At 46.5% G+C, this 16,026-nt stretch overlaps 3 protein-coding genes across 3 annotated transcripts; 1 reads left to right on the forward strand and 2 right to left on the reverse strand.

The window, feature by feature from the left end:
• Nucleotides 1-431: 431 nt before the first annotated feature.
• H6S33_008542 (uncharacterized protein) lies at nt 432-647 on the reverse strand (the record flags this gene model as incomplete). The annotated part of the gene is made up of 1 exon (XM_044839901.1): nt 432-647. One exon carries the CDS (start codon nt 645-647, stop codon nt 432-434), a length of 216 nt encoding a protein of 71 aa, XP_044688087.1.
• Nucleotides 648-8,900: 8,253 nt separating this feature from the next.
• Nucleotides 8,901-9,379, forward strand: H6S33_008543 (uncharacterized protein; the record flags this gene model as incomplete). The annotated part of the gene is made up of 2 exons (XM_044839902.1): nt 8,901-9,155; nt 9,236-9,379. The coding sequence occupies 2 exons, from the start codon at nt 8,901-8,903 to the stop codon at nt 9,377-9,379; spliced, it is 399 nt and encodes a 132-aa protein (XP_044688088.1).
• A 3,303-nt stretch (nt 9,380-12,682) lies between these two features.
• Nucleotides 12,683-15,742, reverse strand: H6S33_008544 (uncharacterized protein; the record flags this gene model as incomplete). Its single annotated transcript, XM_044839903.1, has 10 exons — nt 12,683-12,811; nt 12,865-12,987; nt 13,038-13,067; nt 13,137-13,142; nt 13,206-13,217; nt 13,279-13,656; nt 13,721-14,016; nt 14,071-14,315; nt 14,392-14,740; nt 14,818-15,742. 10 exons carry the CDS (start codon nt 15,740-15,742, stop codon nt 12,683-12,685), a joined length of 2,493 nt encoding a protein of 830 aa, XP_044688089.1.
• Between the last annotated feature and the right edge of the window lie 284 nt (nt 15,743-16,026).

The following is a 16,026-nucleotide window of genomic DNA, read 5'->3' on the forward strand; positions in this document are numbered from 1 at the left end:
TCGTGCAGCGCCCACCCACGCCTCTCCCGCTCGTCTAAGATGAGCAGCGAGTTTCATGCGACTGAGCGAACCTTATCCACAGGTATAGACAGTAGACATGGCTTGGGCGGCAAGACAGACAGGTCGCGGGGGGTTGCACTTTCTCGTTGCGTAGAGCAGTGCCGGCAGGGTACGGGATTGACTGTCGTTGTAGTCTGTCTGTCCGTCGTGCCTGCTGACTGCGCGGGGGCAGGCAGGCAGGCAGGCAGGCAGGCAGGTAGGGTTTATCGGGAATCTATCGAGAAGGCAGTGGTTATTTATGGCATATCGATAGAACAGCTATAGCATTACCATTACTCTGCAGGCTGCATTTGATCGTATTGTTTATCTGCAGCCCCAATTAAGCGAAACATGCAAAACTCCCCAGAAAAGCAGGCATTGCATTGTAGGACTCAGGTAGCGATCGCATAATGATAACGGCGTGCAGTGTTGCATCTCCTATATAGCGGGCGACTATTGCCCCACACGCGGGGATCAATCCTGTCCACCATCCATCTAGTTGTAGATGCATCGATATCTTTGGAACAGAAACATGCAGCGTTGACGTCCTCACCGGCGAATCGGCAGCATAGCCCTAAGGTGCTGGTTTGAGCCTGTGCGCCGTGCATTGCACTCTGATCGGGCAGGTGCCGTGACAGTGACAGTGACAGTGACTAGTTCTCACGATGCTTTCTCTGCTCTGCTTGGAAGGTGTTGCTAAATTCAAGTACAGCACTTGCCCCTCTACCCCTGGTACCATGTACTACTCCAGCTGCTGTAATAATCTGTCTGTCTGTCTGACACCACACACCCAGCCTTGTGGTACTGTCGCACCGTTTCAACCATTATAATTATCCGATACACACTCTGCCCACATTACACACATTGTTGTACAGATTCCCGTCGTCACCAGTCAGCCAATGTTGACAGACAATTGGAGCAGGGCGAAAGCCACTAGCGGAATTCCACAGATCCGTAGAGAGGTATGGACAAGTCACTCGCGGCCAGCGCGCCAGCTAACAGCATTCCACTGCATTGGTTGATTCCACTCCATTCTCCGTCTAGCGCTCAAAGTCTATCCTGGTGGGTATGGGGGCAATTAAAGAGAGCAACCCTAACCCAGACCTACACCGCCCCCCAAGCGACTAAAATTGGCAGACGGGGGCCGGATGAGTAAACCGTGATGCGTGACGGATGCATGTGTTTAGCCGGGGGGGGGACATGGAGGGAGGCGGGCACACGTGGGTGCGTGGAATAACCTTATTTTGTGTGTGTGTGTGTCCGGTGAAGGAAGGAGGGAGAGCTGAGGGTGAGGGCGAGGGTGGTGTGAGGCGAGACAGAGGCGTGGGTTGCGGACTGACGGACGGATCAATCTTACTCCTCGCTGCTGGGGACGGGGAGGGCAAGTGCTGGCGGGGGTGGGGGGGGGGGAGGGTATATATGAGGGCGGGTATAGCTAGCTAGCCGTGGGGGTGCAGTGCAGGCAGAGAAGAGCAAGGTGCCGGGTACCTACATGTCCTGATCGTGATCGGGGATGCCGCGTCTGTTCACTTAGTCTAGAGATATGGCAGTAGGGAGTGCCGGGCTTGGGGTAGATGCGGTGCAGTGTACATAGATCGCGGGTCTCTGCTGCAAATGAGGACATGGGAACAAGTAGCAGCAGCAGTCAACTTCCTATCCGAGTAACGGCAACCCCAAGTGCGATTACGCTAGACGTTCCGCGGCAGTGCTTCTATAGAAGCAGCGCATTTCGCGCTTGGTCGGACGTGGTGCATTGGATGGATGCTCCTTCCCTCGGTCCGATTGATTCGATTTCGAGCCACACGCGGTGAGGAGGAGCTACGAGTGTATACTTTCGAGCTCTTGAGCTCTCTACGCGCCCGCGTTACATGGTATACTTGCGCTCTGCCAAAAAGAGGAGAAACCAATATGTGGGCCGCGGCTGGTGAGATCCAGCGGTACGGCAAGGCGCGCGCGGGGCGGGATATATATTGATCGTCAAAAACTCAAAACCTGCTGGCTGGCTGGTATAACCGCGCGTGCACGCCCGGTTTTACCGCTTGAGTACTTATAGCTACATAATCTTAATTTCCACCCGCCGCCGCGCCGGTGAGAGTAAAGTTCTGGTCCGGGGATCTGGGATTATAGAGTTTTGCACGTTCTGCTCGAGCGCCGGGAAGGGGGGATATCATAACGGAAGATTAGGACTAGGATGCATTGGAGTGGTCATGAGCCGAGTTCGACACGCACGGGAAGTCTGATTAGGGAGGGGGGGAGTGGTACCGGTGGGCGGATTGGAGAGTGAATTGAAAGGTTGTGCTAGCTCTCTACGGAGAGGTTGGGAAGCATATGGTGTCTGTAAATAATGACCTGGCCTTGGGACCGGTTCTCGGAGGATACAATGCTTTGATGGGTTCGACCTTCTGCCTTTTGGGTTTCTTTTCCGGCCTACTGTCTTTAATTGAAGGCGCTTTCGCAATTGCCTGTTTGTTATTATTCTGCGAGTGCAAGATGTACATGTTTACTTTGGATTTCATTTGTTGTGTCACAGCTGCCAGGCGTTATGATCATTAATTATAACTTCTTATTAGATTATCCCGATTAATTTTCATTGCAATTGACGAATGCAGGTCCTGTTTAGGGGGGGTTAATTGTTTAGAAGGTAAGGAGTCCTGTACGTTCCCCACGCTACGTAGCTACATATACCAATCGTTATGTTAGCAAATTCGCCAAGTAAGAAGGTCTCATTGGCGACAGAGCTTGGGGTACTTTTATTACTGCTATGAACTTACATACACTTGTCAATGGCTGCTTTTGCAGTCATTTCGTCTTGGTGTCGTCCCCTAAGTGGTATCTGTCATTTATAGGGATCGTGTGTGCATAGCTTGGCGCACAGCTACTCACTCGTGCCTGTTTCCATGTAGCAGCCGCCAACCACAGAAAAGAGGATGTCGGTCCTACTCCAATGCAAAGCTCCGTTCCTGGGCAGGTTCAGGCTTTGGGTCATGCGATTCGAATGGAAACATGCAGGGCGTGAAGCTGCGCGCCCCTCATTCGGCACTGGTAGCGAGCGCGGGTTTATTAATCATTCTGAATTTGATTTTACTGTTTATTGCTATACATGTACATACTCACGAATCCTATTTTCAGGTTTAATTGCATTGTCCTCTTCTTATTCCTCAACAAAATCACCCGCGAGCAAGTATTAATCCCGACCGGTTTGACGGCTCTCGCATCCCACGCAAGTATCATTTCCCCGCCAGTCTCGGTGTTGGGCTTGAATTCCCCCGACGTTTTGGCTCCAGCTTTCGTTCCTTTAGATTCCCACGATAGACAAGCCCATGCCCAGTGCCCTCCTGATCGCCAAACGGTCGCAAATACTCTATGTGCTACACCCCACAGTGCACTCGCTTAGTTCCCGGCTCCGCTCCGTCATATCATCTCTGTAGAGCACATACATATCACCACCACCACCACCGTTATCAGGAATAAAAGCCAAAACGCCCCTGGGTAGAGCGCATTACGTACTACCGGCCAAAGGGGCGGGGCGTCCTTCCGCCCGTCAAGAAGTATTCTCCGGAAAAAGTGCCGGTTGGGATTGCATTGGGTAGGGGAGTGAGGCTTGAGATGTGGCGGTTAGACGAGACATAGGACATCACTCGCTCCAAAGAAATTGGGTTACGGTGGAAATATAATTTTTTCGTTAGAACGACTGGCTAGTATAGGTATGGGGAAGTGGGCTTTGGTACTTATAGCCCTGTGTATGCGTATTTATTGCTCATGACTGTGTGGAAATATTCGGTGGAGGTGATAACCCTAACCCAGATCTCGATATTGGTGCAGTATATATCCCACCTTTGAAAAGCGAGGGATAAAGAATTCAGGAGAGTGGAATAGGGTCGAGCCTGCGTGCCTTGTAGTAACTTCGGTAGATGAACCTTTCTGTCATGAAGAATAGGCGTAGTGTGAGTAAGCACTTGGAGGTGAGTCATCGAGAAGTCTCTCGCTCAATGATCATGGGTCGACACGCATTGCAACGGACGGAGAGGTAGGGACTTTGACTATGGGTTGGGAAGATGGTAGGACTTGAGTTGTAGCTTGGGAAAGGGCGATGAGGGGTGCTATGAGGTCTATGGTTGTTTGAATACGTTATAGCTTTTAGATAGAGGCACCAGTTTCTGCTTGAGGTGTTGGTTCTGGATTTGTCTTGGGTCAGTAAATCTTAATAGAACGAACTTGGCCTATCGTCATAACTAACGTCTTTGTATCAAGGCTATAGTCAGCTCCCTTAGCCCTGATGACTGTAACCTCTGAGGACTCCCGAAGCGCTAAGCCCAATCAAGAGCTGAACACAAGGATTTCGGGAAACCAGACTATCACGAGCAACAGGTAGAGATAATAATAGGGTATCTGAGTAATAATCTGAATTTAGTGATCACCAGAAAGCGTTGATATCAAGCCCTGATGGTCTAGTGGTATGATTCCTGCTTTGGGTTCTCTTGAATGCAGGAGGTCTCCGGTTCAATCCCGGATTAGGGCCTGTCAATTATCTTTTTGCATCTGGGGGTGATGGAGGTGGATATGGGGCGCACCCGCGTAGAATCAGTGCACTTGGTTGTGTGCATAATACACCTTAGTTCTGCAAACATCTCGAGGTGGGTTTCGTTGGGTGTTGACCTATTTTATTTCCTGGATGCTATTGGTTTTTGTTTTAGTTGAATTTGTAACGCTAGACCAGGGGGGTAGAGACGCTAGGCAGAGAGGAAATTGGTTGTCAAGGGAACGGAAAAAGACTCGAGTGATAGATTGTGACTCCAATTCCATTCCCTAGGCAACACGACTACGCAGTTTTTTAAATATGGTGACATTTCGGCTTCGCTGCTTATGGTAAGAGTTATCTGAGGGTTCTAATCGATCCGTGAGGATATTATTGTATAATATGCAAATATTCGCAAAAATGGTAGTGTGGAGTGTAGTGAAAGAATATGTCGTTTGGGTGGAAATTAAGGGCCCAGAAGACAAAAAATGTGATTCATTGAAACGGCTTAAAATTTGGCAATGGCTAAGTAGTTTAGATGTGTATTCAAGAGATGGAAGCGGATATTTGCGTTTATCCCCGACTCCATTACAGAAAACATTCCTAACGATACCCCCTTGGATCTATAGAGTGGGTAAAAGGAAATAGTAGTTTAGTAAGCAAGAGTTAGGAAGTTAGAAGTGGTGCGATGGGATCATTCCCCTTAGGAGCTACCCCCTTTATTGTCCTTCGTTTGTGGCATCTAAAGCTAGCTTAGGATTGGTAAAGTTCAGTTGTCCATCGTGCCTCATCCCAAATTTACACCCTACCAAAATAGTAACCTTTACTAATACGAGTGGAATGCAGCCACTGGTCGCAAATTCGCTAATGCTTAAGAGAGTGAAAAATACTGTCTAATCTATTTACGACCTCTGAGTGGATATCGCAATGCCCAACCCATCTACGAAGCGAATTATCCATGATATCAACAAAAGCCGGCGCAAACTACCGACTTATGAAAGTGGATGATAGCTATGTCCCTTCAGAACCCGGGAGCAGCGATTTGTCTAGTACATACACATAGCAGTCCTGGTAGAAGAAGATTAACCAATGATAATGCTTCCTAACTGCAACGAGGAAGATGACCAACTTCCAGCAACTTTCTTCCTTTTTTGTTCTTTCTTTTCTGGAATAATGCATTTCCAAACCTTGTAGAGTCAGCAATAGTTCTGCGCGAGTTTTGCTATACGTAAATAGGGTTTAACTAGTCTCGTTCCCAGACCCATTCGCTAATCTTTTGGTGGTGGTGGTGGTTGAGTATTTTTTACACCGGGTGAGTCTGATGTGCTTGGCACTGCTTGCCCCCAAATAGCGTGGTTGCTATGCCAGAACCCCGACTTAAGTCCTCCGGGGTGATTAAGTATCCCGGTACTGGCTCTGCCAAAACCCCGATTTCCCTACCAAAGAAATCCGGTTGCTAGGCCAAAACCCCGATTATTGTGCCGAAAACACCAGTTGCCACCCGGGAATGTTATTACATCCCTGTCAACGTATAAAGTCCGTAGTTTCTGGTACGAGACTAGGATTTAACTGTTGGAAAAAGTGATGGTTTGTTATTCATTTATAGCACACTCTAGTTACATAGGGTTTGAATCTTTTTCTCGCGTTAAACCTTGGCAGGAAATGAATTATTGTAAATGTGTTTATTAAATGGACCATCTTTAATGAGGAAATGAATCTTATTGGTATGGGGAAATGGATCCGGAAATGAATCTTCAGTTCCATATGTTACTTTAATAAACACATTTCCTCCGAGGTTGATTATAGGTTCAAATAGCCCTATAAAAGGGGTTCCGCCCTGCAAATAAATCCTCTGTGTCCTTTTACACGAACGTCCCAGGTTAATGAATCAATGAATTCGTTAACATGGCTGGTAGAGCCAGCAGGGATATATCACGATTTCTCCAAGACGGCGCAAAATGGTGAGCTCAATGGGTCAACTTATAAGCATCGATAGACTGGCCTGTGATGCGCCGATTAGGTACGAGCCAGTTTGGGGTTATTGGGTGAAGCGGTAGGCTCTTATGCCACTAATCGTAATAAGCACAATCATATCTTTTATGGGCTACATTTTCGTGCATTTTTTTGAGCTTGATTCTGAAGAGGGCGCGTTTTAACTACAGATTCAGCGAGGATGTGATCAATTAACTTATACCAGCGCGTGTATGGCAAACTTGAATTTAGTCGAAGGACTGCATACATATTGTAGACCACTTTATTTACTACCGATAACCGGCCGGCCGGATGTAACGTCAATATGATCCGATTGACTGAATTGGTAAATATTGTTTTCTTTGGCCTACGAAAGGGCGTGCACTACATGTAAAAGACAGAGCATCTGTATTTACATACATGTAATAGTCCATATATAGTCGTACAAGAGGTGTGGTCTGCTTCCCATGATGTCACATATCAGGGTACTATGTCTTTGCTCCAAAGTAGCAGTATAACCCAATTAAGCTAACTGAGACTCACAGCTAGCTAGTAGTATCAAAAGTTAAAGCAGCGAGGGCACTGTAAGGTATTACACCTTGATCCCAGTTGGCTTAACGGGTCATTATATCAGATGGATTCAAGGCCGGAAATGAATATCTTTTCATCTCTGGATCCGTCTTAGATACCGTATATGCGTTAAGTTTAGAAGGTCAGAAATCCGTCAAGATAAGGACTGTGTGCCCATTGTGTACTGTGTACTATACTATCCTTAAGATATTGAATTCTTAGGGCTGAAAATGTGGCTTCACTAGCACATTATTCGCACTTGAAAGAGTCTCTCACCAACCACATGCTTTAATTACTTCGCTGTAGCTTGTTAGCCACCACGAGCGAAAAGGATCGGCATCAACAGCTTGAGGGATAAACGGGTTCAATTCCATGCTAAATAGCAACGACGAACAATTTATATTCACAAATCTCCCTGAGGGGTTCGTGTCACAAATAAGATTAAATACCCATGTCTATTAATGATTACTCCCCGGATGCTGGTAGACCTACCAGGTCACAACGGTTCCGGAGGTTCCGGAGCTAGTAGATTGTGCTTTGGTCGTAAAAGGGAACGTGTTATACGTTTACAGAATTCGAGAAGATAAGAAGCCCTAATGCTAGCCAATGTCAAGAATTCACAGCATGTTCCTCTATTATTTACATGTTATATAACCGGGCGGTGGATCTGAGCCATGGTACCCACTTTATTAGATTGATGTCCATGGATCATGGTAGGGTTCTGCGGGGCTAGCTGTTTTTGTTGATGTTTCTGACTCACATTTCCTGATCCGGGTTTGGCAGATACAGGGGATCGCCGCAATAAGGTGTCCCCAACAGATAGAGTAGCAATATGTGTATTAAGCATTTGCATCTTGCAGGCCCGGCACCGGGTACTGACTGACTGTTCGCTCGTAGCAGCACTAGTACGGACTGATTTGATTAATTAATTATTAATGCTCTGCTGTGCCCCTTGGGCCAATCAATCTCCATCGGTGAAGAGTTCTGAGCTGGTTCCTGCTTTATTATCCGAACCTCGGTACTTGTGTACCTTACGTACCTTATTAGATTTGTAGTCGTCTTGCATGGATTTGCCGAGCTGGGGGGAGCTTTGATGTGGGGTGGTTGCGAGATCGCGAAGCTTGTTCTCCATCTATTTTCTTTGGCTTCTCATGGCTCGACAGTGCAGAAATCGAGGCAGAACTCAATGCCACATGAGTCGGTATACTCGTACGTACTCAATCGCCCCGAGTTCTTCTGGTAGAATGTATGCGCACGTTGATAGACAGCTATAGATCTCGTAAATTAAACTAACTTAACTACCGCTCTCCCCCTGAGGCTCTTCGCCGCGTTACTGCACACTGGCCTGTGCACACAACCACGGTCAGGCGTATGATTGAATTCATGAACACTAAGCACTTTGCAGGACGTCGACTTGCTTACAATATCCTGTACCACACAGCAGCGGTTGAGTCACCCGTTATCACCAGCATCCCCTTTAGGAAAGTGCACGGTAGCAACAACATGGGTAATGATCGGAATTGCTCTAATTGCTCTAACGGGCTATCTCGATGTGGTGATGCTAGGGATTGAGTTTAACCAGAGAACAGGCAGACGGTAGACCATACAGGAATATTCCCAAATCTCAGGAGAGAAGAAGTGAGCGCGAAAGGAGATGCAGAAGAGCACAATTTCACATAAATACCCCCCGATATCCGGTGATTGATCAATCCTCACCTCACCTCACCTCGCCTCACATCCTCATCCTCATACTCAACTATTTTCACCTAATTCATCCTGATAACCACCTCTCCAAAACCTCACAATGAAGTTCACTCTCTTCGCCACCACCCTTCTCACCGCGACTCTCGCCTCTGCATCTCTCCACAAGAGATATGTCGTCGCCGCCCCAGGCCCGACCCAGGGCGCTGCCGTCGAGAGCTGCAACCGCTGGGACTACATCGCCGCGGGTACGACCTGCTACGACATCTTCACCAAGTACGGCATCACTCTCGCCCAGCTCACCTCCTACAACCCCTTCTTGACCGCCGACTGCACAAACATGTGGGCCAACTACTATGTAAGACCTTTCCTCCTCCTCCTCCGTGCTAGCAATAATTGAAATCCCGCAGTCGCTAACACTATGTTCCCTGTATGTAGATTTGCTCTGGTGTCGCGGCGAATAGTTCGGTCGCGACATCAGCCGGGACACCGGTCGGGACAACGGTCGCTCCAGTCACCAGTGCACAGACTTCTGGTTGTGTGGCGTCCACCGCGACGGTCACGGTCACAGTGACTGCTTAGTCTTAGACCGTTGCCGCGAGGTCTATTTAATTAGGCCAATATAAGGTCTTCTGGATATAGAGACCGGAAGAAAGACAGTTCAATGAGGGAGTGCTTATCACGAGGTGTGATTGATGGCGTGGTATTGAGGATGTCGAGAAAACATGTAGTTAGGATGAGGATTAATTACTTACTTTAGTCTAAACCTTATCTGAACCAATGAGTTCTTTGGTGATTGAGTCCTGAGCCCGAATGTGATTGTTTTATACCCTAATTTGAGAACCTATATTGAGTTGGGGAAGACCTGAGAAAGAGACTCTAGTTGGGGCATTTATGATTTATATTAGGAGTCGCTAACATGTTTCCACCCACAAGTGGGAAAAGTATGCCCGTGTTGTAAAGGAGTGATAAAAATGAGTTAAATAATACCGCATCTATGCAAACCGCCGGCTCTGTTATTCCAGAGTTCTAGACTTGGCAATGGTAGATCTAGCAATCCAGGATTGCTAATGTATACTCATTGTAAGGCGTAAGAATTGAAGGGATTGTTATCTATTATGTTTGTGAGGGAAATAAAAAGTGGCATAATGTAGCTAAGTTTACTAGAATAAACTAGAAAAAGTTAATCTTATGCTAAATTGAGACAAGAGTATTTGAAGGTGATGATGATAACTTCCCCGGACAGGGTTGAACTGTCAACCTCTCGATTGCACAATATGCCAGGGAAGAGCCCTGGATATCTAACAGTCGAACGCGCTAGCCAATTGCGCCACGGAGAATTACTAAACAGGAGTAACTATGCTTACATATACAAAATGAACCCATCATCGTTCGGAGGGGATCTTCGTTCAGTTTTGCATGATCTTATGAGGAAATATGGTACGAGATAACCGGGAATTGGTGGAATCAGGCGTGAAGTGTCCCGTGTAAAAGAAAACGTCATAAACTCTGCTGGAATAAGAGCGGGAAATAAATATTGTTTTCCCCTCCAGATATAACCTGACACTAAGCCAAACCTTGGGCTTCCGCATCTAACCCTAGGTTGGACATTGCACCCTCCTCTGCGCAGGGCCTAGCCTTCGCAAACCCCATAAAGGGTATGGACATACAAGTCAACCTGAGATTGTTTTGTTTTTCACTATAAGCATATATATATTGAGAAGACCTGCGGAATGATAGTTTTATTCGGAGGTGAGACGCAGTGTAGCGGGGGTCTTCTCTGATAGGTTTTACGTATTCCAAGATGTGAGGTGAGCAGATCTAGAGAGATGAGAGTCAGAGGAATGAAAGCAGTGAGAAGGGGGAAGAAAGCACAAGCCAGGAGGATGGTTATGTTTCGAGAGACCGCCAAAGTGTCGAGCCGATCTCCGAGTCTATGAGTACCGGGGGCATGTACTTCTAGCCACTGTGAAAATATTGTGCTGTTCTCCCACCTAAATGGAATACTAGCTAGCAAGACATGGAAAATCTTGATAGAGCGGTTTCAACCGAACGATGGTAGAGTTAGGAAGGTTGCGTGTCATCGCGTCACCTTCATCGTTGGGGCTCTGCGGGTGGGGCTCTGCGGGTGGGGCTCTGCGGGTGAGGCTCTTGTGCCAACCCTTCTGTCCTTTGAGCAACCTTGCACACCTTAATCTCTACCACCGCGCTCTTGTACAGCCGCATTCGAAAAGTTTTGGCACCTCCAGGCCAAGCTCACGGGGCAGTCCTTTCTGCTTTGCAATTCTCATACTCGAGACCGTTGTCAGAGAGAGCTGTAATGTCTCTATTGCGGTCATATCTGTCAACAAGTTGAGTATGCGCGAGTGCTACGGTTGTTGGCGGGCTGCAATACATGAACGACTCAATATAGTAAGGTGCCAGTACTTTTCGAATGCGGCTGTACATCATGTACGTACTCAATTTTTCTTACCCCCAAACCATGCACATCCAGCATTGAGCATGACGGACAAGTATCACTTCAGCCGTCAAGTCGGATCGTAATACCAGTTCTAATCGTCTAGTATACTATCAGGTATGTATACTTGTATGTGTTCTTAATCAATGCTGCCAATATACTAGGCATGCAGCGCAGGCTCTCACGTACGCCAGCTACAAGTAATTATCAGATGCCAAAGATAGCTATAGTGCGCAAATCTGCACTGGAAACATTTGGGTTGAGAGTTCACGATACCCTGAACAATAAACCAAACTAGAAACTGGCATTATAATCCGGTCTGGAGGCTTAAGGGGGTAGATGTGGATCTCTCTGTGAAGATTTGGCATGCGCATATATGAATAATGCCAGCTGCGTTACTGTAAGCATAATTTGTTAGATACAAGCAGATATAGTTACTTCAAGCTATCGTTAGGTAATATCTACTTCAAGGGATTTCACTGACCTATCGCCGCAGTGAAGTCTGATATTGTGATATCGATCATTGACCCTCACGAGTGATATGGTGTGACTAGACAGGGAACACACTACAATAGTTACGTAAATTTATCCGCATTTTGGGGCTAGCCAATAACTTTCGATATCACCGGTAGACAGAATACCTACTCGCTAAGATCGTACAGAGGGTCAGCCTTATATGTTGTATATCGGACCCCTTATTCAAGGATTTTTTTTTTCTTTTTTCTTTTTTTGTTTAATTCATTAATTGTATTTAGTCAAGGCTTGCTTAAGGTGAATTATATGTGTAAGAAGGATTATTCGATCGCAGAGAGTAAACAGATACATCATATACGAAGAGAAGAAAGCCAATGAGAAATTGATAGAACTTTATTCGCTTTTGCTCATCCGGATATTATAACTCTTAGAGAGAAAGTCAATGGGAGCGCTATAGCTCTTGAAATGAATTTGATGATTACAATAAATAATATGCAGTAAGAAATGTATATACATACTGAACGAGAACCTTTCCCCCATATGGCCATAAAACCCCGACTTACTGAAGCAACGGATTCACCCACCCCAACAACCATCAGATGTTTAAGCCTAAATTCCGGAGCAATCAAGGACTGAGAAAAGATAGCGTAAGTAAACCACTCACTTCAAGTATTATCTAGAACTATTATCTTCATAGTTAGCCCAAAGCATTCCACTGAAGTTACTCGAAGGGCGTGGTAAATCGAGAAACCAGACTGATGTATGGTATCAGTTGCAATTGACTACAGCGTATCATACCTATCATACATATACATGCTCATGGATCATAGGGAGCGAGGATCGCCTTCTGTTATACAACCAACCTGTAGCTATACCCCCGATTGAAGCTATAGAAAACAATCAGTTTCGATTTGATATAAGTGTATCACAATAAGTACTTGAGATAGGACGTACTAACACTTGTATCCTGGAGTTATATCCACAACCTGAGATTCAAACGCAAGGGGTTTTGGCCGTCTCTCTCCTTCTCCAAAGGCCCAACTCAAGTAGTTACCGACGCCTCTTTCAAAGAACTCTGAGAGCTAAATGGAGTTAGCACTCATGATACAGTATTATGATCTACTTTGGGACGAACAGGAAGATATTTGCACAATACCCAAACAGCAATCACGATCGCCAAGAATGGTATAGACACAAAAAAGTAGAGGTGCCAGCTTGGGTCCTTGGCGAGAATATCCACATTCATTCCAAAGAAACTCTAAATACGGGTCAGCAAAACTCGAAGCAATCTCATGAGGATTCACCTACCGTGATGAACATCAGTGGTAGGAATATGAACTAGATCATTTAATGTAAGCGCATGACCACAATTGTATTTACAACCTCGGTATATATGTGTTGCCTAACCGTAATCTAGCTGAGGCGTTGCATGCTTTCGGACATTTCAATGGAACGCCGGGCTTCGTATATTGAAACCAAGTTAAATTCCTAACCAAGGTGAAGATTAGTTCCATTCCCGATCTCACAGGAGAGTACATCGTATTCTCACCAATTCAATCATCTCCTTCGATTCCCGGTCGAGCTCGGATAATGCGGCTTTATATATCTCATCAAACTCCATTATCTGCTCTGACAGCCGGCGGATTGGAGGAAGCGCCTCTATATCTTGAGTGCGTGGCTCAACTACCGGGCTATGGCATGACTTGGGTACTTCGGTATCGAGCCCAAGACACACATCGGATGAATCGGGAGTGGGGAGTAGTTCGGAATAGAGCGCATAATTTCCCTTGAACGCTTCCAAAAGCTCTATCATTTTCAAATGATTCTCTTTGTGGTTCTTGCGGAGTTTTGACCACTCCTGGCTATCCTTGAGTAAGGATTGTATAACAAAAGGGTTTCTCCCCCCTTGACTTAGTTGAACTTGTCGCTATGAACATCGAGGAGAATTAGCTGAGGAATGGACATATAAAAAGAAAGCTGGAGAAACGGACTATTTCAGTGATGTGCAACATTGCACTTTCAATAATAACTCTCCACCTCTCAGAGATATCTTGAAAAAACCATGTCACAAACTCGGCTGCATGTCGCGGTATTGAGATGTTTCTCATATTTAAAGTGCCCCGGAATTGCACCGTGCGTAGAGAGCAAACTTGTGTCCTCGAAGCGGTATCGGCGGCGAGCATGATCCAAGGTATCTCCACTGCTTTCACGCCGGATGTGAACGATTGCGAGACGTGGTTTTTACATCGGATTGGACAGCAGAAGTATGCATAACCGATGAATATTACTAGAATAAATGGTCAAAAATAAGGGAGAGATCGCCAGACGAAGTGATATTTACCTCTTTCTCCACTGTATGCTAGAACATCCTTGTTGGGAATTGCGGAAAATTGTGGTTGGTGATTGGATAATGAGCCATGGTCATCCACGGTTGACCAGAGCCAGAACACAGACGTTATCCTCGAATAATCGCATGTATAATGACGCAGCACGAGTTTATGATTGAATAAACTTCGAGGGTCTACGAATGATACTTCGCCCCTAGAGCTTTGAGAGTCTGAGTTGAGTTCTCGTTTTACTCTTAGACTACAATATTGATGTATTCTATGTAAGCTGTGGAGATCTTTATGATTCCAGTTATATCGTAGAGTTGGGTACTTACGCCACAAAATGAATTGAGTACGACCTTGTATCAAGAAACCTTCGCCGGAGGGACACGATAGAGTCTGGCTCAGAGACAGACTCAACAGAGGTTCCTTTCCCGGGAGTTCGACACAACACAACGTGGCCAGTACTAGGATTGCTGCCATCATATGCGTGTATCAAGATTGGCAGATGCTTCACCGTTAGACGGTCAGTTGTAGCACCTTTCTTTAGCAGAAGACGCGTGATATCGACGAGTCCCTTATCAACTGCAATCTGTAACGGAGTCTGATCCCCAAGGTCACGAGTATCTATATCGATATCCCTGGAAACCAATAGCTGCACTGCCGGTAGACTCTCATGCCTGACTGCAAGGTGACGTGGGTTGAGCCAAAGGTGTCTCGAGCACTGAAATGATTGGGCGCGCATTTCTCCAAGATCAAACGGAATATAGTTTCATTATAATCCGAGCATGTTGCATGTAGAATGTTTCCCTGTTGATGGTCTATCGCGGCGATGAGATCAATTGGTTTCAAGGTCGGGCCAAGGCGTAGATAATTCCCAAGCCCAGTTGCGTGGGAGGCGTCAGTATTGGGCTGCAGCTGGTTATATGCGGAGAACAGAAGTAGCTCCACTATGCGTTCGAACCGACATTTGACAGCAATATGCAATAGCGTATCTCCGTCTGGATATTTGATGTTGATATTGGCCCCAACGTCCAAGAGTAACTGCAAACTGTCCTCGTTCTGTCCTTCAACAGCTTCTCTCAAAGCTCCACCGAGATCGGCACCCTTGTATACAAACAACTGCAGGATCGTTTTGTGTCCTTCTTCTACGGCGGCCTGCAATGCGGTCCTTTCATACGATGGGACTGGTCCATTGGGGTCAACACCTTCGCTCAAGAGTAGCTGTACTGTCATTTCATGTCTTCCTTCCACGGCAGACTGTAGTGCGGTCCTCCCAAATATTCTTGCTGGTGGTGCATTCACATCCGCGCCAGCTTCCAACAACAACTCCACCACCCTCGTGTGCCCTCCGTCCGCAGCAGGCTGCAAGGCTGTTCGAGAAAGGTCGTGAGGGTCTGTCCCATGGACTTGGCTACCCCAGCACATATATTTCCCAAGATTGCACACGTTAGATGTGCGTGTAACACACCTATAAATGCCCCTTTCAACTTTAACAACAACGGATCCATTATTAAATTCTCCGAGCTGTGGCCAGTAACGGGCCTCAATATCTGCCCCTTCTTGAAGATATAGCCCGACGGCTTCTCTGTCCCCCCTCTCCGCCACCGTCACTAAAGCCCGGTTGAGTTTTGCTTGCCCTGCTACCGATGCCAAGCTCCTCGCTTGCCGAATAACTCGCCGCATCACTTGGAGGTTTACCGGAAATTAGGCGCGGGGGTGGTTTTGATTCTCGACAAGGCTCCCTGGAGGGAGCTAGATACATAATCTATGGCCGTGATAGAATTGGGACGGATAACTTGGAGAGGTCGTGAGTGTATGACAGGGCTATCAACACTAGGAAGCTTAGTTTATCATGAGTGTTATTCGCCATGATTATGTAGAAATGCCTATTTACCAGTGGTAACAAGAGCCTCAATGATATATCTTGGGTTGCAAATCCGCTGATGCAAGAAACTACACTTTCGAAA

The sequence above is a fragment of the Morchella sextelata genome (genome assembly GCF_020137385.1).
Source record: "Morchella sextelata strain SCLS chromosome Unknown scls_26, whole genome shotgun sequence".
NCBI lineage: Eukaryota > Fungi > Ascomycota > Pezizomycetes > Pezizales > Morchellaceae > Morchella > Morchella sextelata.